This window comes from Falco cherrug, chromosome 1 (assembly GCF_023634085.1).
Source record: "Falco cherrug isolate bFalChe1 chromosome 1, bFalChe1.pri, whole genome shotgun sequence".
NCBI classification, from domain to species: domain Eukaryota; kingdom Metazoa; phylum Chordata; class Aves; order Falconiformes; family Falconidae; genus Falco; species Falco cherrug.
Window position 1 is genome coordinate 96,632,065 of NC_073697.1, and position 26,887 is coordinate 96,658,951.

At 37.7% G+C, this 26,887-nt stretch overlaps 1 protein-coding gene across 1 annotated transcript in view; it reads left to right on the forward strand.

Annotated features, from left to right (window-relative positions):
- IFT81 (intraflagellar transport 81) overlaps window positions 1-26,887 on the forward strand; it is a 42,759-nt gene that overhangs the window by 13,567 nt on the left and 2,305 nt on the right. The window contains exons 8-17 of the mRNA XM_005434577.4: window positions 2,258-2,421; window positions 4,998-5,093; window positions 7,070-7,216; window positions 15,602-15,751; window positions 17,664-17,792; window positions 18,897-18,986; window positions 19,987-20,073; window positions 21,662-21,733; window positions 21,873-21,958; window positions 26,634-26,679. Coding sequence (XP_005434634.1) covers window positions 2,258-2,421; window positions 4,998-5,093; window positions 7,070-7,216; window positions 15,602-15,751; window positions 17,664-17,792; window positions 18,897-18,986; window positions 19,987-20,073; window positions 21,662-21,733; window positions 21,873-21,958; window positions 26,634-26,679 — 1,067 coding nt within the window. The remainder of the gene's footprint in view (window positions 1-2,257; window positions 2,422-4,997; window positions 5,094-7,069; window positions 7,217-15,601; window positions 15,752-17,663; window positions 17,793-18,896; window positions 18,987-19,986; window positions 20,074-21,661; window positions 21,734-21,872; window positions 21,959-26,633; window positions 26,680-26,887) is intronic.

A 26,887-nucleotide genomic window follows, 5' to 3' on the forward strand; every position in this document is an offset into this window, starting at 1 on the left:
ATATCACTTTGATTTCCACACCAAAAATCTTGGTTATAAATACCAAATTGGGAGTTGTGTTCCTAGTCAGTTTTGAGGTGTTAATTCAGCTCACAGTGTACGTGGGAAGCTTTGCTGCATTTGCAGAGGTGGTGGATTTCTAGTGATACATAAAATGTGGTCCCTCCTGCCCAGCTCTGTTGTGGGCTGAGGAAGACTGGAATCGAGTTCTTCTGGAAGAAGGAAGTGGGAAATCTCTCTCAGGAAGTCCAGGTGTGTTTCTCAGGGTATATCTGTTGTGCCACATACATAATGGCTATTGCATCCATGGAGTAACTCTGCTTACCCATTCTGAAACCAGTATTGATGCTGTTTGTTTTGCACAAGATAAATGACCTTTCCCCGAAGGGGGAAAGATTGTGTGGTAGTGTTGCATTTCATAAACACAGAGATCAACAAACTAAGCTGCAGGAAAAGAGGAATTCCAGCTCATTTTTAGTTTGTGTTGACTTGACTTTGTTACTAACACTGCTTTCCCTAGGGTCTGTTTTCTTTCTTACAGTTCTTGAGGCTTTCTCAAGTACTAATGGCTTATTTCCTCTCTGGCAGCTAAACCAAGTCGCTTTCCTTTCAGTCTGAGCTGGGAGCAGAGGGTGAGGAGGCTTTATCAGTATAGTGTTTCTAGAGGTGAATAGTGGCAGAATAACGGGGGGCCCTTTTCCTAGGCTTGTATTTCACTTTGTTCTGACCTTTTCCTTTTTGCAGTCAGTGGGCTTTTTAGCCTGAGAACCAAACCCCCTACTTTCAGCTCCGTTTTTTTCCTATCCCCTCTATTGCAGCAACATTAGAGTACAGCTGTACTCAAGCTTTTCTCTGCTTTTGCAGTACGTGAAAAAGAGATTTTGGATTTCTTGCTTTTGTTGGCATTTAATTGCAGTACCATATTCTCTCAAATATGGAGAGACACCCTCCCTTCCCCCCCCACAAAACCCCAACAACTCTAGCAAGTAGTTTTTAAAAGTATCTAGGATACTTACTCTTTAGTCACCTAGATCATGAAAAATATTCTGAAATACCTATTCCCACTCTCATCTGACTTCCAAATCTTACTGTAGTCCTTGGCACAGGGGCCCGGGAGGAGTAATTGCACTAAACTGCCTGTTGTCGGTGGAAGACTGTGTAATGTAATTTAAACAGATGCTTTATTTCATTCTGTCACATTTTTCTAGCTGTGCATTGTTCTTATCTGTATGTACCATTGTTTATTTACAAATGATCTGTTAAAGAGGCTAAATTACTCCACCTTGCAAGAGCCACATCATGGTAAGCATGGTAACATGCAGTGTGCATCAGGCTTGTTAAATGGGGTTGCTTTTCTCAACAGAATTTTCGATGTTACTCAAGAATTCTGTCTTGTTTTTTCCTGTTATTATTTTCAGCATTCTCATATATATATTGTCCTGAGATTAAATGCTGGTTCTTAGAAGAAAAAATAGTTTGCTATTTACAGGGAGGCAATTTATAAGTGTTCCAGCAATGTGAAAGACCCTTAAAGTAGGTATACATTAAATTCTGCTCATTTTAAGGCCTTTTTAGATGCTGGATTGGAATAAAGTCTTATTTTAAGGAAGAATTTCCAAGGATATAACAAATCTATACATGAGCTAGGCCAAATTCAGATCTTTGTACAGACAAAGGATTCACTCTGAGGTAATGTCTGTCTGTAGATGAAGTAATTCACACAAAACAATGACCTATGCAATCTGTGAGTAGGCCCAACTGTAAAAAAACTGTGGCATGCTTTGCTGCCCCTCATCTTGCATGCACATAAGCAACCAAAGTCTAGCTCTTAACTTCTAAAATTTCAGAAGAACATAATTCACAACACAAAAAAAAAGTAACACAGAATCAAATATCTTGATATGAGACACATGTAGGGTTAATGGCTTTCTACATCAATACTGCATGTCGAATTTTGCATCTGATGCAGTTAGTTTCATGTAAGAAGGGGTTTACTTGTTTATTGATGAATCTGTCAAGGAGTTAATGGTTATATGTTAGAGATACAGATGGATAATAATACGTATTATATTGTTCAACATGCAGGTTAACATTCTAAATCAAGTAACTACCTGTTTCTTTGAGTGCTGAAAAGAAGACTCAAATGTTATGTTGCTGCTGTTATCATCTGCTGCTAATTACTGTAATGTGTTGGCGAGATCAAACTTAATTATCCACTACATTACTTTTATAGACACTGATTTAATTTATTTTTAAGGTTTAATGAAGAAACTAGAAGAGGAGATAAATTTCAATTCATACCTGGTTACTGAAAAAATACCTAGAGAGCTTGAAAGTAAGAAGAATTCAACATATATCTTACAAAAGGTGGTTGCAGAGCCGGCTATGAGTCAATCTGATCTCAATGTACTTGAAATCAAGGTAAATTGGCCAAGGTCATGCTCAATTTGTGTTCCATAGCATAGTCTAAGGTTCTTGTACACTGTAGTTTCCTTATCCCTATTTTATATCCTTGAGAAAATGTTTAATTCACAAAGGAAGATCCCTTCAGTTGTAAAACAAAAGATGTGTTAATCACTAAATGCAAACTCTCAGATGTTTGTTTTTTTAAAAAACACAAATAAAAATAAACAAAACCCCAAACCCAACCATACCCTTAAATGCTATTTAGAAAGTTGTGTTAGCAATTTGCTGTGGTATCAGCAGAGATGTTAATTTAGCGCTAAAGATTTGATTTTTTCATTGAGGGAGTTTATACCAATATATAGAGAATGTTTATGGAGCGGTGAACAACATTCTCCGAGCAATACATCTTCACAATATCGTGTCTTAATCAATGTGCAATGGCTGAGAACTCCTTAGTGTTTGGAATAGGTCTGCATTGTTTGTTTCAGTTGGTAAAACCAAAGGACATTTGAGAATCAAATACGCGATTTAGCTTTCCAGATTTTTTCAGAATTTAAAAGCAAGTGGTGTTAGAATGAGCAAAAATCCTTATTTGTAGTATATATCCAATATGTGCAGAGGGATTTGTTGCCATGGAAGTACATTTATATATTTTACTCAATGAAGTTTTCATATTTGCATAATCCTAAATGAAGGATTAAATATGTAGTATTGTGTTCTAGAAGAATCTAGAGGAATGCTAATTATTAGTGTTTCTATTGTAAATCATAATCATCAGTGTTAGCCAGGGTAGGAAGATGTCCTACATACTACTAGTTACACTGCTCAGTCTGAATGTCTTCTCCTTCTCTTACCACTTGGTTTTTAATAGTCCTAGGATCTCCAGCTTGGCCTTTGCTGTGAAATACAGATGATGAGGAAACAGTATTTGTAATAGATTAGAGAATGATTTACCCATGGGCGTGAGGCCATCTACCATTCTTCTTGTGTCTTGGAGCAGAGAGAGGTTTAGCAACTCCATCGTCATACTAGCCTGTGCGTTCACACGCAGAGCATGCCAAAGTAACGTAATAAAGACATGCCCGCAGTTTTTTTGGATTAGGTGAGAATCAGAAGTCGAGTGTCATCAAGAATATGTTGTATTCTAAGGTTAAGACTGCTTTTGTGAAAGTAAAATCAGTGACAGCCTAATGCCATTTTGGATTCATTTGACAGCATTATTAAATGGTAGATTAGGTCTGAAATAATAAACTAGCTCTGTGATTCAGCTCTGCTTTCCTAGTTTATTTCTTCTAATCAAAACAATATTTGTCGTTGCAGTTATTTCTTTCAGGCATAGTTAAAGCCATGTTTTGCACCTTTCTTTTTCCAAGGGTATTGTTGGGGTTTTGGTGGTATTTTAGAAAGCTTCAAGTTTGTTTTTTTTCCCCCTCTTTTTCCATGAGGTAACCTTTTAATTTGTTATATTTTGGAAGTATTTTCTTCTTAAGAGCCAAGTATATGGTATGTTTTTATTATCTGTTATCACAGCATGGCCTTAGCTTTTTTTTTTTAAAGTCAGCCTTCTTAAAAGGAGCTGAATTGCACTGAGCATGCTACTATCATGCATTTTATAATGTATAAACGAGACATGTATTCACAGAAGGGAGTTCTTAGCCGTCTTCAAATTTAGGCCTTTTCTACCACTTTTGTAAAGGAATAGAATTTACAGATCTTTTTTTCAGGCATTGGAGCATTTTTAGTCCTCTTGAGCACTTTATTTGGAATACTTGCAGAGTACACGGATATTGCTCATAGAAATGTCAGGATAATGCCCAGTGCTGTACCTGCGTGACGTTTGGACTTCATTGGATTTCAGCACATATTTACACTGCTTGCTTATCAGCACTCATCTAGTTAGCAGAGAATTAAAGGAAGGTTGCTAGGGCTGTGGTTTCCATGGCTGATGAGAGTCCCAGTGTAGCATTATGTCAGGACTGGAAAAGCTGGCATCAGTACACTGGTGTAGCTCTGAGTTTCCAGATGCAGTAGGCTCTAAAGCTTCAGCTGGAATGAAGATCAACAGATTGAGACTGCGGACAAGCAAGTGCGTTTTGTGGCAGTGGAAGGAAGGTACCATAGAGCTGGAAATATGATGGTCTGTGACTCTTCATTTTTAGAAATTTCATTGGAAATTTGATAGCATTTAGTTTTTATTTGGTCCCCTTAAAACTTCTGATAAATGGTTGAGTGAAAAGGAACTTTAGTTAATACTGATAAAATGACATTTTTCACATAGTATGTGACAATACCAGTCTTTTTTTCTCTGTCTGTGCCAATTCACATGCATTTTTTCTCCATGTACACCAGTTTACTTCATTTTTCAGGGCTAATGTCATGTTTCTGCCTTATCATAAACGCACAGAACTGGAAATCCAAACCATAGCCTTTTCCTCTCCAGTACTTTATGACTCATTGAGGTTTCTGGGTTTGTTTCTCTGTTTTAAAAATGGAACTATCTGGATTGTAAATCTGGTTTGCAAAGCAATTAGTTCTTGGAGAAGTTAAAGAATTAATGCTCCATTTCCTTAGTTTTCTGTTCTGTCTTGCAGATAAATGAAGTAAATGCACAAATTAATCAGCTTATTGAGAAAAGAATGATGAAGTATGAGACAACTGATAGTAAATTTTCCATGTATCGCCAACAGGTAAAAAGGAACAAAACATTTTTTAAGTAGAAGTAGTAGAGCGATTTCAGTCATTGATTGGTTTACATACTGATTTTTTTCTTTAATTATTTAGCATAAATCAGTAGAAATATGTAATAGTGGAGGACAAAAAGAAAATAAATAGCTGTTGGATGTATATGCTTAGGGCTGAGTCAAATAGTTGCTTTCAGTCAACATCGGTGAGTTTGTATCGACCGCTGTCCTTAAGCTGTTAGGTGTTGCCCTTCAGCTGCATCACAGTAATTCTGGAAGGAACGTTTTGGAGGAGCTATTTCAGGAAAGCTCCAGCTGTGGACAGATTCTTAAAAGGCAGCATGTGGGCTGATGCTGCAGTCAGACCTGGATGCAAGGCTTGCTTTCAGTTACATCCCTTGCTTGTGTTTGACCACATGCTATTTTTCCTGTTATATCTATTAAGAAGGTATTCTTTGATTTTTCATCCTGAGGTTATAAAATAAGCTTTCTATGAAATAGCCTGTCTGGTCTTCTAGTCTTAGTAAAGTCACAAGTTATAAAAAGGATTTATGAACTCTTGAGATTTTCAGAGCTTACGCAGAGATGTGATTTCTTGCCCAGGCAACCTGTACCGCTGCTAATTTTATTGAAGTTTTTCATGATGATACTTATGGTGACGGTTTGAAAAATAAAAAGGCTTAAGTAAAATGTATCAGTGGGAGGAAAAAAATGGGGATAAAAATGTATACTGCAATTCAATCACATATGCAATATGAAACACACCATTTTGTTTGGTAAGAGGTGCTCTGCTTCCCGAAAGAAAAGCCTGCTACATAATGTGCTGGTACCAAAGACCAACTGGCTTGTGACATAATTATGTTCAGGTCGTGACTGTGAGTTGAAAGCATATGGTGGTCTTTGTTCTGCTAGGGACTGGCTTCTGTTTTACAAAATAATCATATATATATTGTACCACAATTTGTCACTGCAGATATCTCATGAAGCAAAAGAGCTGAGATACTACCCCAGCAGAACTGTTAGATATATTTTTAGAAAAAAGCTGGTCCTTTTAATCTAGTGTGAGAAAGCCAGTGTGTATTTTGCTTCATTTTTTCCTAAGTTTTGCCTTTCATATGAAGGAACCAACCATGCCTCCAAATTAATGCACATGCAGCTAAATTAATGCATTGTGTTATTTTAAAATGTTTTTAAATAGTATGCTCTGGCAAGGTAAAAATGCCTTCCCGCCCTCTGAACTAATGTATACTTATGTTCCCAAATCTGTTAGCTTCTGGTCAAATGTTAGGTACTAATAAATATCCTGACTTGTATAAAATATTATTTTTTAAAAAATGCTTTATCTTCTGGGACACACCACCCCCCACCCCAAATATCTGTAATTTACACTATTTCTGTACTGTATTGCTTTATTCATAATCTTCTAACTATTTGCCAAGATTTAGTGGCTTGGTTCTGCTGTTAGTATAACATATTTCTGTAGGTTGGAGTAGGTTGCAGTTTATAAAAATCTGTATTATGACATTTGTGAAATCTTGGATAACTTTCCAGTTAAGCCATGTTGGTGTATCTTACATATGCACAAAAAGGGACTAAGCAGAAGAAATGGAGCAGCTAAAATGCCTACCTTTTTTCTTCAATGAAAATGAAAAAATGAGGTGAAGAAATGTAAATGTAAAATGTATCAACATGAATCTGGGAAGAAAGTGTGTGCTTGAAATCTTGGCTGTACTGGAAAAAGTTGGGAGTCTGCAATCAACTTCATTGAAGTTGTGGTTTAACCCACTGGATCTAATGCATAATCGATGCTTTTTTCTTTGCAGTGAGACATGCTTACATTTCTTAATGAAAATCAGTTTCTGACAGTTAAAATGTGGTTTCAGTGGTGCAATGCCTGAAATGTAATCCATTAAATTTCACTAATGATTAAACAAGGCAATTTTTACTTTACTTATCCATATGCATGTTTAATGACTGTGCAGGCATCTATAATTTCCCGGAAAAAGGAAGCCAAGGCAGAAGAACTTCAGGCTGCTAAGGAAGAGATGTCCAACACTGAAAGGCAGATGTTACAGAAGACCACTCAGGCCCAGGAGTTAGAAGGATCGGAAGTTCTGAAAGGGGATGAGGTATGCAATAGAATGGGATATAAGGAAGATGAAATATAAGAGATCAATTTTTGTTAACTCACAATTTTCTTTTAACTGTACGTTGCAATAACTGCTTCTACAGTTGCTCATTCATTATCCATTTTTATAGTATGTTGTCAAACTACATGGCCTCAGCATTGCAACAGATTGCCCTGTTGGTTTTAATGCACATATTTTGTTATCAAATTCCAAAATTAACGTATTTGAAGGCTTCTTTTTTTTTATGGTGCAGATAGTACAGTGCTGTCCGGTGCTTCCAAATGCATTTCAGTATTTATAATGCAACTCTACTTGAATTTTAGCTATTTTCAAATTATTAATTTCAGTTGTACCTAACAGATTGCAAGGTATATGAGGACTTAATGTTGGGCTGTTGTAATATTCCAGACTCTGAATCAAAATAACATCAGTATTGTCATAGTAGTATGATGGGAAATAACTTACTATAAAAGTCGACAGGACTAATGAAGGGATTAGGAGTTCAAGTGGTAAGTCACGGAGATTAATTTTATTACTTGATGTATAATAAAAATCTGCGTTACTGTCCATTCTCTGTATGATATAAGATCATAAAGCCTAATACCAGCAATTATCAGAAATGCAGTTAAGTCCTGTTGTGTTTATTACCCACAAAAGTTTTTACTTAAAAATATTATCCTAGACCCTCCTGAAGTTTAGCTGCAAGACAGACTTTGACTCACACAATCCATGCAGCTCCGGCAGAGTTCTATTTGAGGCTGTACTTCTCAAAGCAGCTTTTTCTTCAGAAGTTCGCAAACAATAAGGCTGCTGCAGCTGGGTAGTGGTTTGTCAGCAAAATGAATTGACTTAAGACAATAATTTCTCTTAGTTTGGGAGAAGCTTGCTAAGTGTACTTACAGGCAGAATCACTGAAGCAAAGAGTATTTTAGCTGCATCGTTCTCTGACTTAGTATATCTTTTCATTCCCTCACATATTGTCTTTGTTTGCACTGCCATCATTTATCTGATCATTGTCATTTAACACTCTTTGCTTTCTTTGTCTGTTTCTGTGCTTTTTTTACATACAACTCAATACAGAGAACACCGTCTGCAGAAGGAACTCCCTTCCTGATCCCATAGGACATGCCTGCTCCACGAAAAGCATTTTGCTTTTAGAGGAGTCTTAAAGAGTAAAGCAAGTATTGAAATGTGTATGTACACCTATGCATAAAGGCTTCCTGTGCAATATGGAATCCATGTGGATTTCACTTGCACCTTCTTGCCTTTTTTCTTTTCTGTAAATCGAGATGAAAATTACAGGTGGAAGTAATGGCACAGAGACATTGAAAAATTAAGATGTTGATTTCTTTTACCGTGACACACTGTCCACATTCCATAGGTAGCAATAATAAGACAACCATGCATTAGATTTCTTTCCAGTATAAGATTTTCAACCTCAGTGGGCATGTTGCTAGAGTCTTTGACAACTTTGAAAGTAAAAATAAAAACAGAAAGCAGACAATCTGTGTTTCATGACATGTGATGGGAAAGAAGCGTTTAATTAATAGACAAGTATACATTACCAAGACAGCAACATATGTTTTACATTGTGCAAATGCACTGTAAGGTAAGAAATAATTCATGTTGTGCCCATTCTTGAGGGGAACAACATATTCTGATCCATAGAAATTCAAGGAGGACAGGCTGGGAGGGAAACCTCATAAGGTGGAACCTCGTAAGTGACTTAATGAAAAGTTCAGGTTAATTGATACAAGGAAGAGGCACAAGACAGAAAAAAGACAAGACCTGTTTTGAACATAAGCTGCATTCCTTTTGTCTAAGTATGTTCTGCTTGTGACTTTTAAAATATTTTCAAGTCTTCATTTTGAGGAGTGAAGGATAAATGACTGAGCACATTGGACAAAGCCATCAGCTTAAAATAAAAAGTGTTAGTCTTTCCATAAAAAGCATTTCCTGTTTTGTAAAATCCTTTCTGCACATTGGCCCAAGGAAGATGGCAATATGTGATCTGTGTCCTGTTCTTGTTTATTACTTCATTAGGTATACTGTAGTGGTACTCCTGGGCACCAGTGTAAAACATTAAGAAGAGTGTTTTGTATGGCTAAGAACTAGGAAAAGATTTGAATTCTTGAGGATTTTGATTCTTTTTCAAAGGTTGCAGTTTTCTCATCTGGAAAACAGAGATAATGGTATTTAATTCTTTTGTAAATGCCTGCTGCCAAAAATGCTGCACAGGACCTTGGTGCTACAGGTTTTGTATCTCCATAAAGTCATTGCAAATGCATATTAGAGAAACAGCCCTGCTTCAGAGCCGAGGTGGTGAGAAGGCAGGGCTGACAGCTGAGACAAGTAAGTTGGCAGGGAAGAGGTGATGAAGCAAAAGTGAAGTGAACAGGTTCTTTCTCATCAGTAAAAATCTCAGTTTATCACTCACCAGACAACCTTTTGCTATACGTTTGGTTCTGATACATTATGCTCTTAGATTTGTATTTTCTGGTTCAGTGCTGTTACTCCAGCTTTGAGCCAATACCAAAGGAAATCATGATTTATGTAGTGGTGAGTCGCCCTTGTAACACGTATGTTCAGTGGGACAGAAAGAGGTTGTACATTCGACCTTCACTGTGCACCCTCTGACAACCAAGAGCTTCCTTATGCTTTCTGGTTGCAGTCGCACACGTTTTACATTTCCTCCATTTTCAGAACGGAAGAAAGAGGAGTTTTTAACACATAGCTTTGCTGTCTTCAGTTTAAAATGGGCTTTTAATCCTGCTATGTTTAACCTATCTAAATGCTACCATTAAATGAACAAACTATTTCTCTCCTATACCCAGGATTTCTCATCTTCTCTTTGTCTCGCTTTGCTGTATCCTCTTACATCATGGCACTCACAAGCCTTGGCAATCGAAGAATCCATGCCTTCCTAGCTTGCACTCCCATACCAGTATTTGGGTCTCCAGTTGAGGTCATCTTAACACTTCATTCACCCAAAGGTCAATCCTAGCTTATGTTTTTAGGTGCTAGCGTTCTGCTTTCTTCTGTAATCGTAAAAAGGAATGTTACAGCATTCAACTCGGTTGAAGAGGTTGTGCAGCTAGACAGAACTTAGAAGAAACAGCAGGGAATAACCAATTCATGTACATCAAACACAAAAAAATAGGCATAAATGGTCTGCTTCAGGGATTATGAAATCTTTTTAAGCACTTCAAACAAAGTACAACGAGCATGGGGCAAAGTTGGCAGGCTCCTAGCTGCAGCTGTCAGATCCTGAAAATTAGGGAATCAAATGTTGACACTTAGAAGGCTAGATGGTTCAATTACAAGTGATCCTAGGTAAAGCTGTGATATTTTTAGCTCTTTACACAATGCATTGTACTTTTCAGAGTTCAGCGTAGGCCCCAAGAACCCAGACTTTCCCAAGGTATCAGAATAGAATGTATCATAGCTGCGCTTAGCTACAGGAGTTGAAATGAATATGTTTTTGAGAATGGCACATAGAAAGTCTGACTGGTTTGTTAACAGATATGCGAGTTTTGCATATACATTTACATAAGGAGTTTAATTTTTTTTCATGCAAACGCTCATCCATGCCTACCTGCCCCTGCTAAAACAATATAAAAAATGTTTTAATTTGCAAACAGAGAAATCAGTCAGTCTGGGACCATAGATCTTGTCACTTTTCCTCTAAAACTCAGGTTCATCTGAATCCACCAGAAACAGTTATCTAGCTCCCAGCTAGATGGATGGATTTTTGAGAGAGCAGCTATAAAGGAGCTCACAACTTCAACATTAAATGGTTTAAGCCAGGACCCAGACTATATTATCCTATCAATGTGCTCTTTCATTTTTCACTACGGTTCTAGGTACGGTTATATTCCTGTCTGTCAAAGGCTCCATGCACATGGAAATAGGAGCATAGCTGGTAGTCGAGCTGTGAGAATACAAGTGGCAAATCGGTAAGATTCTTACAGAAGCCAGAAGCTTTTTGCTATAAGAAGTTAACCATCATTTAAGCCAAATATATTCAGTGATTCAGACAAATCTGAGCTGAACTGAATGCTCTTTCAGCACCCACTGGCATGAATAAATCATCAACTTTATTGATCTATGCATTTTCAGTGGTAACTGAAAATGAGTTTTCATTATAGATATTATGATTGAACCAAATTATTAGTAATGGCTACTTTAATACTTCTTTCCTGACCAGAAGCAAGCACTCCTAGAAGAGATACCCTGCTTAATGCTAATGAATTTTCCTGATTGATCTGTCCAATGAGCAAGCAGTAGGATACTTTCATTTTAATAGATTAAGGTGATACTGCTCAGATCTTTTAGAAGTTTGTTCTTCTATGTATGGCTTATGAACTATAGCCAACAGTGGCTGTACTAGCTTAAATTTAGAGCCTCTTAGGAAAAAATACTGAAAATCTGTCATGATGAGGAACTTCTCCTAACTGATTTTTTATACTTTGGACAGTCTGTATCCCATTAATTGGCCTAGTCAGAAAATTAAAACATCTGTTCCTCAGTCCTTAATAAAAATAGAGATAGTCAGCTAATATTTTCTGCAATTATTGTGCTTATGCAAATAACCTTATTAACAAAACTTGATTTGGAACCTTGTTTAGTTTACGCTTTTGAGAAAGGGTTTGGGTTTTTTTTACAGTTAATTATTTTTTGTAGTACTTTTGTGTGAAGAATATTTTGATTACTATAACACAATCAAATTGATACAGTAATCCATAAAATACTATTTTTGAAGATTTGACTTGCAAGTGAGGGATTAATCTGGGATTTGTTCTTTTCTGAAAACAAGCTTATCTATTTTCTCCTTTAATGATAATCTTGGAATAAGAACCTTATGAAACTTCACATGGGGCAAATGTTAGTTTTCAGGAGACAAAACGGCGGACTTCTAGTGAAGGTGTAAGACTAAGCATTACTGGAGCTGGGCTTTGATCCCAGTTCAGCAGAGCACTGAAGCATGTGGTGAAATGCTTATCTTCTTTCCTGGAGGGGGGTAACCTGCCACACTCTGTATGGTCCTGGAGAAGCCATTTTAATAGCTGTGATTCGATTGTCTTCTATTTAGAATTGTTGCCGCTTCACAGAAGCGTGGTAAGAATCTGGTGATAGCAGTCTCTTGGAGGTTGTAGTGAGTGGAGAAGCATAAAGTGCTAGCATTGCTGGATTCTTTCAGTAAAAATGGAACATAACCCAGGAGATCTGCCTCGGGATGCTAGATACTGCATGCTGCAGGACATTGGATGAGAGATCAAAGTCCTGTTTTCATTCACAATATTTCAAAATCTAGATTCCACGCTTGTTATGTTACGGTCACCCATAAAAATATCTAAGTGAAAAAGCATATTCTTTCTTTGCTTTCATTTGGATAGTTTTCGTATCTCAAGGGGCTCTCCCTCGGCTAGCAAACATGGGTCTCCAGGCTTGTTTACTTTAACTGCTAACTCAGTGCCAGCATTTGGTTCTTGTCCAGGCATTTAATCTTTGAAGCTTAAATAACTATTTGTGTTAAGTTGCTTGAGAAAGAAAAGCTTACTAGTGAACGTGGCCTTGAATGGTGCATTGCTGTGGGCACTGACAGATCCATGGGAATTCTGTAGGTTGAGCATGCTGAGTGTCTACGCAGGGAGCAGTTGACCTGGTCTATGGGAAAATGCTGCTGCTCAAAAATGGATTCCTTTTGGGTAGTTAATTTTAAAGCGATGTAGCTAGATAACGTTACTTTTGTGAACTATTCAAATTCTTTAAAAGACCTTTTACTGCAGTAAAATAATACAATTTTGTGTAGCATTTTAAAGGCTTGATTTTTTTCAGCTACATATAGATGGGAGTATAAAGCTTCAGAAGTAATGCTTACACAAACAATAGCGCTGGTATTTTACAGGAAGCTTATTTTTAATTTTTGGAAACCTACGGAATTGCTGTCGGCTTTTAGGCTGAAGAAACCTAATTTTGCCATAAGATGCCTACAAACTGCTGATTTAAGGGGAGTCAGATCTAATAACTCCAGCTCTGAATTTGGCCCTGGAACAAAAGAAGCTTTTAGTCAGTGAGATTTTGGGGGGCTAATCTGGGCTGCTTTTGAGTAGATGAAGTCTTTTGAAAATTCTGCCAAAATATTGATTGATTTTCTACAGCTACTATCATTTTGGTAACGTTGTTTATATCTTGTTCTACTTTGCTGCAATAAAAGCTATGTGAAAGGTTAAGTTTGCTTTTAAAAAGCCAGAGATGGCGATGAAAGATAGACATCCATCTCCTGAAATGAACAGGTTTTGCTTGTCAGTGTGAGCAACTTGTGGTTTGTTTGAGATGAAATTTTTATGATAAAGTCCTAACTTAATCAACTAATAATAGAACATTAGTGGAATTTGTTCTTTAATCAACAAGATCCTTTGACTTCATTGTAAAATACATTATGCTTTGAATACTGAATATGCAAATATACCGCCCACTCAAGCTATTTTCAAGGCCTTAAAAGTAGCTATAGAAGTCAAGAGAATAATCGTTTGCTTTTCGTCCTGGGATAAACTGACAGAAAATCATTCAGATTTGATAGCTGTATGTGGTCACATATTAAGGGAGAGTAATCCTTTACATCATTCTTCATTACATTCCACTGGTCAAATGGAATATCTCAGGAACTCCTTGATAAAGACAGACAGCTGTGCTTCCCTTAAATTCTCATCAGGAGAGATAGTGCACTTGAATATCACTGAAAACTTGATATTGTCTAAGCAATTAAAAAACCAAGAGCCTTTTGTATTAACTTAGAGGGCATACTTGAATTTGCTATGCAAAAGAAGTAATTCTGCTAATACTATATTAAGCGTGCCAATAATATAACAAAGAGTGTGACAGTAACGACACTGCCTTCGCTGTGCAGCGCTGTGGCTTAGGTGACCTTGTCTATCCTTGTCCTAGGTAGTACGCGCAATGTAAAATGGTATTCCAAAGCCACACATAGTCCAATCTGCATAGAGCACATTGAGTAATTTGTGGGTTTGTTCTTTCACCAAAAACGTTTATAGCTTTTGGCTTTAAAAATAGTTCTGGAGCATAGCAAGAGAGAAGCAGCTTTGGCCTAGATATTGCACAGGATGGCAGATGAACAGGGTTGATTTCATTTTGGGCGTTTTGCCCAGGACACTTTTTATAGAACATACAGTTACTCTGGGGGTTCTTAGGCTGTGGTCACATTGGGTTTTTGGATTTATTCTTTAGAAGGGAGAGGCATAATTTTGCAAAAAGAAAAAGGAATGTAAATTTCAAAACCAAAGTTCTTTTATGTTTGAGTTCTAAACTTGTGTCAGTGGTAGTGGGACTCCTATTTTCTCTTGGGGGCTCCCCGTTTTATGCTCACTCTGCACATGCTGAACCCCTCCTCATCAAGGAACATTCTGAAGCCTGTTCTTAGATCATTTGTTACAATACATTTTATTTGCTTTCCATCTCTGGATCTGAATGCATTTTTGAGCTGTGACTGGCATTTGCCTCATAGCTCTCGTGTAAAATATAAGAGTAAGAGCTAAGCCTGTTTGGCAGATGGAAAACATTAAGGCAAAGAAAAATACTGCGTTTGTGTCAAGACCTGGTATTCCCTATGTGTTACAAACTGAGCACACACATATTCAGATGTGAATTAGCTAAGGCTGTTGTTGATCTGTAAGAATATGTATTATTTTACTTAGTCTTCAATAAAAATACAAAATCTTTAGTATTTTAGATTTTGAATGAAAGAGATGCTGCATTTCTCTGCTTCTATGCAAGGACTCTGCTTTTGTTTTCCTGTTTTTAAAAACGTAGCCAGTGATACCAGTTAGGTCTGCAAGAATCAAGGGAGGAGAACATCACCCTGTAACCACGGAGAACTAGCATTTAAGAAAAACAATCATCTTTTCCCATGCCCTCTCCTCTTCCAACTTTTCTGCACTTTCTTATCAAGTCCCTTGGTCTGCAGAGTTCTTTGGGGCGCACTGCTGATGTGGTGCTCTCTTACAAGTGCAAATTACTATTACATTAACTTTTTTATTATCCATGATTCTCACAACATTGTGCAAAGAGTAATTGCTTTTCCAACTGTCAAACGGTGGCAAGCAGAACGGAGTGATCTCACTATTACAAATGAGTGAGCTGGGACAGAAAGCAATAGAGCAGGTTTTCTTGATCTCACTCAGTGAACAAATGCAGAGCCAAAAATAAAATAGACCCTGGGAATCCTGAATTCCAGTGCTCTGTTCTAAACACTTAATCTTCAATATGCAGTCCAAATAGGATAATTACATTTTATATAGCAACGGCCTGTCATAAGGCCCTTTTTTGCTTTACGTTAAATGATATTTCTATTCCCTCTCTTTCCAGTTTAAACACTATGTTAATAAGCTCCGGAGCAAGAACACAATTTATAAAAAGAAGCGACTGGAAATAGCAGAAATTACAGCTGAGTACGGTGTCCTCCAGAGGACAGAGGAACTTCTAAAACAGCGCCACGAGGCCATTCAGCAGCAGTTGGTAATACAAGCATTTACTGCTCCCACAGTCCATCACCCTGCCTTCCCTGGTAACGGCTATATAGTAAGATGGATATTGTTTTGTTAGATTCTAATGTGTATTGTCCTCAGCTCTCCTGCTGTCATTAGTAAAAGAGTCATTAGGCTATAAAACTTATTTTTGCCTGTTGACTACGCTAAGCTGCTTTTTTATGTTCAGCAACTGCTTCTCACAGGCAGTCACGACTGTTCTGCAATTTCTTTGTAGCCTGAGGGGCTTGACCTTGCTTTTTAAAGGCAGTGGTAAATCTTCAGTAACTCCAGTTAGAGAGAATCCAAGGCTGGATTCTTAAATTAGTTGTTGGTATCCACATACATAGTAAGGGCTTTGAAAGTTATCAACAGCAAGTAGGACTCAGGTTACTGCTGCAACATATATAGGAATGGTACTTTAAAAAAAAAAAAAAAAAAAAAAAGGCAGGCAGGAAGGAAACATTCTAACCCCAGAATATTTAGAAGAAAATGCGTTTTACAGTCGGCAACAAATCTAAAACTGGATGAATGCTTTTTCTAAGCCAGAACAGCAGGAGAAGGATTTTGCTATCTGTAACTGTAAGTATTCAGGGAATACACATGCATCCCAAATGTAATACTATTGCTGTAGTATTTTCTTCCATTACTTTTATTCTTATTATCAAAATACTTTGGTTTTATTTATCTTATGTCTGTGGTGTTATATGTACATAACTTCACGTTTTTAAACAGAAAAGTATTTTCCTTATGAAAAGAAAACTGAGAACACATGGGATAGACCTTGGAAAGATACTCGCATAGATGCAGTGGATGGTGTTCTGGTATTTCAATAGGGCATTCATTGTTTAATTAAAAGTAAAACCAGAAGTGCTACCTGGGTAGAAAGAAGCACCTAAGCAGTAGGATGAGAGCTTTTTCTCATGATTGCTACTCAAGTAGAAGGAAGGTGAATAAACACTTCTGAAGTGTTTATTTACAACAGGATAATGAACATACACTCACAGAAAAATCACAGCAGAGGCAAAGCACTGGAAGTTTTTCTGTGAGCACATGGTCAACAGTATATTCTCATTCAAGCCTGACCTTTTCTAAAATACCTTCTAATAAAACTGCAGAGCTGTGACTTCATAGAGTCCTTAGCACCAGATAAGTGCACGCTTTTCCCCAGTAGGTCACATACACCTTTTCTAGCCCTGGGCATAATGCACTCCCAAACTACACACTGCTATTAAAGTCTACAAAATGCTTCCATCGTGGTAGCGGTAGCTATCAGTAGAGACAAATCTTTTCTTAAACATATGGTTGTAAGAGGTTTTTGAGGATAACGGACTCAGAGTTCATAGATAAATGGCACTTTTAAGGAAGGATGTTTTCTTTTTAACAAATTGTGGGTGCACAAATCAACACTTAGCTTTCAGATTTCAGAAAATACCCTCCTTACGTACTTGATGAGCAAGTGTTCCCTAAAGACCATTACATCAACATACAATTAAATGTAAAGTTTATGTAATGTAATGCTAGGATTTGGTAACATGTGTTAGTATTATTACAATGAATACAATACTTATTTTGTTTTGCTTGACAGTTGTTTAAAAAATAATTATCTGGATCGTACACATTGAACTTCAGAGCCTGACCTAAAGCCCACTTTACTTTGTGGGAACTTTCTGTTAATGTCATTGGGCTTTCAATCACCAAGTAGTGTATTTACAGTGTATTATCCTACTGTACAGGTACTAGATAAAAAGTTAGTTTTTCTGGCAGCTATTAAGCACTTTTAAAATAAACTTATTACAGTACTCACCTTTTTTGCTTTCTTACAACATTTTGGCTCTGTGAAGGAATTTGCCATATTACTTATTAATGGACTCGCATTCAGCATTTATTTTTTGTGTCTGCAGCAAGCTATTGAAGACAAGAAAGGTATTTCTGGATATAGTTACACCCAGGAGGAGCTGGAAAGAGTATCTGCAGTGAAGAGTGAAATGGATGAAATGAAAGGCCTGACACTAAATAACATGTCTGAAATGGTGATTTTTGTCTTTAACTATTGTATTTCCTCAACTTGAATACCTGGTTCCTCAGCATATAAAACCAAATTTAATATTTTTGTTTGGGTTTTTAATTTTCTTTTAATCTATGTTTATATATTTAAAAAATTTCAAACTGTTTACATCTGCAAAGGCAATCTTGGAAAGGTTTCCTAAAATGTGCATTTCTTTTAATGTATGAAGAAGAAATTTAGAATTATAAAAAAAATAAATCCTACTTTCCTCCCATTCAGAAGCATTAGGGATATTAAGTCTTGTCATCTTTGGGGTTTTTTACCTTTTTGTGATTTCAGAAGTGGTTTCATAGTTGTTCTTGCATATTATTTGAAAGAGATGAACGGTTTGATCTTTAACAGAATCTTTTTCTAAATATTTGTAAATCACTGGAGTTAAGCATTTGTTAAAAAAATACTTAATATGCCTAAAGAGCTAAATATCTTTTTCTCTGTAGCCTAATTTTCAGTTGCCCTTAGGTCTGTCACATTTTAATTTAACTTCCCACATAGCCATAGAAGCAAAACAGAACCTGAATTTCTAATTTGAAAATATTATATAATAGCAAAGAGCAAAATAACATTCTCTGAAATCATTAGGGCACTTTGTTTTAAAAGTGGTATAATATAAAACGGAATGAGTCTCAAATGGAAAGCTGGATCAAATTTGAATTTTCAGTATAAATATTTTAAAGTGACTTTTAGCTTTTTCAAACTTTATTTAACCTATGCAGGTTTCTTTGTTTTCGTAAGGATTTCTTCCTTTCTCTCAGTGCAGATTTGTTCCTTTCTTACCTCTATGCTACTCCTTCATTTTCCCCTGCTCCTGCCTTCTGGGTTTCTCTGTGGTGTTCACAGTTCGAACAACAGGAGCAGAATTTGTCCCCTTTGTGGCGATGACCCCACTGCAAGATGGGCTCTTTCCCTTCGTTAATTAGGCCTGAACTTACGTTATATATAGTTCAGGCTTCATCCCATGTTTTTTCTCTCCATTATTTTGGTTTACTTCTCTCTCTTTTCACATTCCTAATTATATAAATGTACTGTTAGTGTCACAGTGTTAATGTATATTATTTTGTCCCCCTCTCAGGTAAAAAAACTGAATACTATGGTGGCAGAGAAGAAGGCAAGCCTAGCTCCTGTTATCAAAGAACTGAGACAGTTGCGTCAAAAGTGCCAGGTTAGTAGAAACACTTCTCTCGTTCTATGTAAATAAAGTCAGAATCACAAATAAGTCTGAATTTACAGATCTCTGTAGTGCTGTGCAAGGACATAATCAGCTCTGAAGGAAAGCTGGAAATAGTGGAATGGGTCAACAGGGATTTGGAACAGGCAACATGTTAAAGAGTGGAATTCATAAAAGCTGACAGTGCACTTTGTCCTTCATAACAATTAAAAAAATCATTACACCAGGGGAAAATTTGAAAAATCATGGCTCAAAACATAGCAAAGTTGCTTTTCAAATTGGTTTCCAAGCTTTTTCTGCACCTCAGCACTAACTAGCGTGCTCCTTTTTAAATGGATTGCAAATAATATCTCATCCTGAGAGTTGAATACATTGATCAGAGTCCTATATTAGTCTGTAGGAACAAGAGATTTATCCATTTGTTTTCAAAATTTTACAGAGAGCTGAGGGGGAAAAAAAAAAAAGAGTCATTCAGGTCCAGGGCTGCTCTAAGTTGGCTCATTGCCACAGAAGTAAGCAGAGCTATCCATTTATCTACCAACAAAATTTCCAGTAAACTTACTTTTAATGGTTCTATTAAAAGTGTCAGCAAATGAAATCCAGCTCAGGTGTTTGCTGTGTACAACGAGGAAGCTGGCTTTTCATAGGTAGCAAGTATATTAATCCTTCCTTAATCTCTATAATTATTTTTCCTTTCTTCTTGCAAACGCTGCCTTACTCACCTACCGTGTTAACGCTATGGATGTGGCTATAAAGAGGAAATTTGCACGCTATGTTGCGGTGTATACAGCTGATCCTCCAGTATGCGAGTGGAGGCTAGTGGCTTCCCTGTGTGTAATAATACCCGTGTGCCTGCTAGGTTTATCTAAGTGCCTGTGAGTGTGCCAATAGCTGAGGTTGATGTGTGAGGCTGACAAGAACACAGTCAGCCTGAATGTCACGTCAGTCGATTGAAGATTTCATTTATGTACCCTTTTGCCCTTATTCACGTAAGGAATTAACTCAAGAATGTGATGAAAAAAAAATCCAATACGACAGTTGTGCAGCGGGGTTAGAGAGCAGTCGCTCTGCGCTGGAACAGGTAAGGCGGCGGCTTGTTCATGCACATTCATCGATGCTGTGCAACGTGTTATTCACTATGGTACAATATTTTCCCTGCCTCCCCTCGGGATATGGAAAGTACAAATCCACTTCAGGTGGAAATGAGTTGATGGTGACCCACAGCTATGCAAATCACGCCTGAAGCTGCTGTGGACGAGCTACGGTCGCACCCATCTCCTGCTCCGTATAGTAACGGTGAACTCAGGGGTACATCAGTCTATCCAACAACATCTGTTTTTGATAGCAAGGATGGTGTAAAAGAAAATGCACCTGCTAGAAATTCTGCTGACCTAAATCAATCTGTTAGGAAAGAATTTGACCATAAGGCTTAATTTATCAAGACAAATCTTTCTATGCGTTTAGCAGATCCATTAAATTAACAAGCAGTCCAATGGATAATTAATGCACTGAAATTAATGGCAAGGACACTTCATTAAATGTCACTGTCTTGTATTCTTGCATACAAGTTTTTTTTAAAAATACAGCCATATAGGTATAGTTAAGAGCTTGTGTGTACGTAGTTTATGCGTTACGTGAAGTATAGCGCTTTTAGGAGGGGAGGTACTTCAACCAGCACAATTTTTTAAGGTGGGGACAGTATTAATATGTTTACATGAATCTGCGTTATCTCACTAGATCGCCTTCTGTGAATTTTGTCTGGACTTGATTTTTTTCAAGGCCTGCCCATGTAAGGAATCTATTTCAAAATAAAAAAGGTGTACATTTAAAGCATGGGTGAATCTATAGATAATTCTTTTCCTATACTAAAAGTACCTTCATATGGCTTAATCCAGGCAAAATAAAAGAATCCGTAGGTGAACCTAATGTAAAGTAGACCCCCCGTAAGAACTGTTTTACAACTAGCCGTCAGGGCTGCTTTTCTTGGCAGACAAATCTTAGTCATTTTCTAACACATGACAATCACATCCACTGATTAAGCTGGACATGAGCGTTGGCAAACTCTTGCAGCTGAACAGCAGAATTCAGTTTTCCATCTGATGGTCTGAAAATCACATAGTGACAGCGCTGTGGAGTTGACAACTGCTCCGTGAGCCAGAATACATGAATACCATTTGGATTATTGGGGTTTTTTGGTATGGATCATTTAGAGATGGGACTAATTCACTATCTCCATACTCCTCAATAGAATTATTGATTGCTAATTAACATACTATTAACATGTCTGTAGCTCCTGACATTTTTGCTAGATGTGTGCCAGGAAATGCTTATTCACAACTGTATTTAGCACTTAAGATGTGCTTAGGAACAAGAGTCTTGGCAGCACTTGGGAAGTGTCCGTTAGAAGTCAGTCATATTAATAAGCACCTATTAACAGTCGTTTAGCATCTCTAACTGTGACTGAAACTGCAAATCCAAAAATAAATCAATTGTCTTTCTCTTTAAAAGACAGTTCTGTAAAGCCCAAATTACGTAAACGTTTGAGAAATCATCAATTTAATATTATACCTGTTTCTATCAGGGACTCTCGTGGTTTATATAGCAACACAGGGCATCTCCTGTGGACTCGCAGTTACGATGTTCTTTGAAATCTTATCCTTGTACTACAGGAAGTGAAAGGACTTCTTGAGGAGCGTGCTCAGGAGGAGAGCAACTACCGCTACATTAACTGCATGAAAAGGGTAAGATCACAAGAGGGACCAGCTTGTTCACTGTGAAATGGAATAGCCATTATAATATATTTATTTTTAATTTATTTATTAATTATTCATAAATTATTTATTTTTAAAATTATTTTTTAAATTTGAAAATTTTTCATAGACTCTAGAAATACAGCTGCAGCGTGCTAAAGAAGAAATGAAGGCGTATGTCTCCCCAGACCCACAGGAGAGACGAAAGGCAATTCGGTAAGTGTATGAATGCATTTCCTTTGTGTTAACTCGAAGGATATTCATAAACTAGGGTTGAAGTCAGGAATTTTCTCACTGGCATTTGAACTGGAGGAGTTCACCTGATAAATTTAGAAACGCTATAATAATCTAAAAATAAGCATCTCAAATTCCAGTATATACTGCTGTAAACCTACGAGTTCTCTCAGACATACCAAAAGATTTTCCCTTCCTGCTGGAGATTATAGGCCCCAGAGAGCAGCTTTAACTTGCAGCCCCTGTTGGCCCAAGCTCGGAGAGGCCGTGCCTCAGCTGGGTCCTGCAGGCAGCGGGGCTCGACCAGACACAATGCCTCTGCCAGGTTTCCCCGAGACACCGGCGAGCGGGAGTAGACCTACTACCTCTTGGAAAGCAACCACATGCCACCTTTAGATTCAGGCCATTTCTGGCAATTCTGCTCCTCTTTTTCAAGTATCATAGTGATTGCCATCACTGGTACAGGAATGGCGGGCTGCAGCTACTCACCATAAATGGATTTTGGTTTGCTCCTATTTGTAGTTCTTACTAGAAGTAGAATGAATACTGTTCTGTACCATCACCCTAACTTTCATCTTTACACTCAGTTTAATTTACTCCATATAAAGACAGTTGCTTCATGCTGTGAGTTTTTTCAGGACCTCTTGCCTTTGCCTGGTAGGGAGAGATATGAATTGAGCTGATGATTTTTTTGGGTGTAGTTTTCTATTTTAAATTACGCAGTCCTGCCAAAGATTGAATTTTTTTCTGAGAATGATGTATTGGGTTAATTATCTGTGCTAAGAAGTCTAAATGTTACCATGTCATAGAGATTTTTTTACACTTTACTGCACAATAAATATTTTTGGAGAAGTATCCTGTTTAAAATTTTGTAAATCTTCAATCTTTTAATACAATATAAAAGTTGAAACAAAATTCAGGCAATAAAGTCAACCAGCTGGTTCAGCCCCATCAAAATTAAATGTCAGGAAAATCCAAATCAAAACATTTAAAACTATTACGGTACAAGTGTCAAAATACCTGGGGTTTATTCTTTATAATTAATTTTTCAAAATTTCAGAGTTCTGCATGAAATAGAAATCCTGTTTTCCAGCTAGCTTTATTTTTGGGGAAAAAAATATCTTAGATCTTAGCTGTCAACAAAATAAACAAGCTTAAATTGTTGTCACTAGTTTTACAAAGTGGTCTTTGGCTTTTGCACCACAGTGTTTGTCTCAGTCATGAAAATATTTATCAGAACAGTAGTTCTAAAATTCATGTTTTCCTGGTTTGATCAAGGGTCTTTTTGTTCTATTTTTTTAACAAATGGAAAGAGTGAAAAACACTGATGTTTTGAAGGAGGATTGAGTCTCCTTAAAGGTGTAGTCGTTCCTGTGCCAAGGAATCTCCACAGCTTAGGCTTTAAAAAGCCACAGCAATGTAATTCCTTGATGGGAGGCCTCTTCTTAGATGTCTGCATTTGTATTTCAGCGACGGGACAGATTGTCGCTTGAGATCTGTGTGATCTGTCATGTCAGAGCTGTGCTTCATGTACAGTCTTCTGTACAGTGTGCCAAAATGCATCACAAATTTGTCCCATTCACAAAACAATTTAAAAGCGTGACTGAGTGGCGAAGCAAAGATAAAACTGCTAAATTAGATAATTAACAATCATACTATCTTCCATTTGAAAGGTTCAGACTATCCAGCATGCTGACATCACAACAGGACAGGAGAACCAGTAGTCTGTCACTTCTCAAAGCGTTGGAAGAATAAATTAATTTCCCAAGATATCTGTCCTCCTAGGACCTTTTACCTTTCAGAGTAATTTCTGGACCTTTCTGTTGCAGTGGAGGCAATGAGGGAAGCACCATTAATCGGTAGGATTGATAATCAGTCAAATGTCATTCAGTATGACCAGAGGCAATTTCTTACTCATTGTGGAGAGAAAAAAGGCAGTAGTGGGCGATTAAGATTTTATGGGCTCTGGAACTGGGGCCAGTGGCAGGGATAGCCATGTGTCAAACTGAGTGAGAAAACTCCAGGGATTCCCTCAGGAGGCACTGAGAGATGAGGTTGTCTTCCTCCATCAGATCTTTCACAAGCTAGAAGTTGTCCTGATGCACCTTGCACTTGTACCAGCGAAGCTGCGTCTCCGGCTCTTCTAGAAGGTGAGCCAGAGATCACTAGGAAACAAAGTGCTTGATTAATAGTCATCACAGAGACCTTCTGCAAGGATCTGAGGCATGAAAATGTTTAAACACTGTGTAGTAAACAATGTGGGAAAAACAAGAGTAAGAAAAGAATCGAAACTACTAATGGCAGGGTGGGAGAAGAAAAGGACAAGGAGATAGAAGTGAGTGGAGGCTAGAAAACCTCCTATTCCATCTCACAAAATAATGGAAGGCTGTGGGAGATAAAATATTTCTCTAATGAAAGATGAGGAAACAGCAAAATGAAGCAGAGGCGTGAAAAGAGAAGTGGCTGTGAGAAAAATCTTAGTGATGACGTGAATATTCATTAGTACGAAAAGCAGCACAGCTCAGCCAAGCAGCTGCGAGGAAACGCAGGTTGGGCAGCTGGCGCAGTACTGGTACGGCCTCACAGGGAAGGGGAGGGTCGGAGTTTACTCACAGATGCTAAGCAAAAAGTGCTCCTACTGAAATACTTGTGACACGAACACCCACAGTGTCAGTATTCACCCTGACAAGCCGTCAAAGCCAAATGCTGGAATTAAGCGTGAGCCCAGCTATGTAATTCCAGGTATGGGGAGGGGAATGTGAATGGAGCGTTACCGCTCTCCCTGCTGTCCCCGTTTCACTCGCTAATGGGCACAGAAGCTCAGGAAATTATCCTCTTGCAGGGACTATACACACTTTTGACCTTCTGTAAGAGGTCACAGACCCATCACATTTAAATGAATTACAACAAAGTTCAATACAGAGATCTTTGTAAAATGAGGTGATTTTTTTTTTTCTAGACATCCTTTTAGAATGTGAATGTATTTCTCTGCAGGCGCTGGAATGTAAACGGAGTAAAAATGAACCGTAAATAGAACAGTACTTTCCTGACAACATATTGAACAAAAAATGTCTTAGTTCTGACCCTCTTTATTGAATATAAACTCTCTGTTACATGGAGTCACTTCTTGGGAATGTGAAAAGATAATTTTCTTCTCTAAAAATAGAAAGTTGCGGGGTTTTTAATGGAAGTTATTAAGTTGCATTCTTTCCAGTCATCATTATAAATAGTAAAGAAAAACTTACTAGGAAAGACATCTAATCTTCTGATGATTACTTTGAAAACTCTACTTTAAAAAATATATGTTCTTGAGGCCAAATGTGTGTGTGAACATCTGCTGTGTGCCAGTGGAAACAAGAAGATTAAGTGTGGCTTTCCATCCCTTTGATTCGGTGAGGACTGCAAGGGATCAGCTGTGCAGCACAGCGCTTGGAGCAGCCTCAAGACGGCTCTGATTTGTTCTGGCTAGAATTGCCCAAGAGCGAGGGATCATAAAATAATGCGGCTTCATTCCTGGCACGTTCATTCTGCAGGGAGCATGGCAGGCAGCACCAGCTGGCCAGGGGCCCAAGTGTTCCAGTCGAAAGCCCGGAGTACTGAGTAGAAATGGGAGGAATATAAGAAACACAACGCCTTGGTTCTGCGTGGCTGCTCGCCACACTCCAACACACCTTCACACTCCTGTAGCTCTCATGAAGGCTGATATTTCTTTTTGGAAATTAGAATTTCTCTATGCGAAGGTCTTCTGCCCTGGGCCATTTGGAAAGGTCTTTAGATGAGCTGGGTTATTTTGAATTCCGCAAGCAAACTCCCAACCTCTAAACATACCTGTCACACGAAATACAATCATTGATTATTTTTTTCCCAAGTGAATCAGTATAGAGTTTGGTTTTTTACTGTCACATTTAAAAAAAAATATTAAAATAAGTACATAGTAATGGATCTGAAACATGCCGTTATGGTTTGCATATTATATTGTCAGGTTTCATGTAGCAAGTTTGCATATGTCAGAAGGTGATCCAGCCACTTGTTACAGTCAAAGGTGTACAGCCAAGTTTTTAAATAATGAATGTCAACAGTTATGCTTCTAAGCCTATATTTAGGCACCTAAATGTGACGTCTGTTTTCTGAAAGTGTGGAATGCACAGCGGTTCCATCGCACCCATTGGATTTGCCAAACCTGGGGTGAAATACTATTCCCCTTCATCCCTTTATTTTCACACTCATTCTAACACTGCGTTCAGAGCAATTAAGGGCTGTGGATTTGTAAACTCTGACACTTGTACAAATAAGGCCACTGGCTAACCTCAGAATATTGGCAGGATAAATGTATTAATAAAGAGGGATCCAGTATATCTTATCTAGATGATCTTGCTGTTGTCTTCAAGCTGGAAGGAGTGGTAATCATGCCTGCTTCAAAAATGTAAGAGATCTTATCCAGTATCACTTTTCCCAACTGCACAACTGAATCGGGGAGATCTGATCCTTGATGTCAAAGGATATGCTGTCCAATGTCAGAAAGGTTTCTTCATGCTTTTTCTTCTGTCTCACTTATGAACCTCCCAATACTTTCATAATTTCCAGTGCTTGCATCATTCTGTCCAATTACACTGAACTAAAAAAAAATCACAATAAAATTATTTTATGTTTCCTTTAGAGAACAGTATACACGAATTATTCTTGAACAAGAAAACCTTGGGAAGGTAAGAATATTTTCTACCTTGTAAAAACGTTGTACAGTTCATTTTTTGGGGGGGGCTTATTACTAAAGGCTGTGGTCAGTCTTTTATAAAAAGCATATTGCAGCCTACAAAGAAAATTCCATTACTGCTGGCATTGGTAATTAATACCCTGCAGAGAGATCAGGCTTGCGCTTCAGGGCTTGCTTTTCTGCAGAGTGTAGCATGAGCC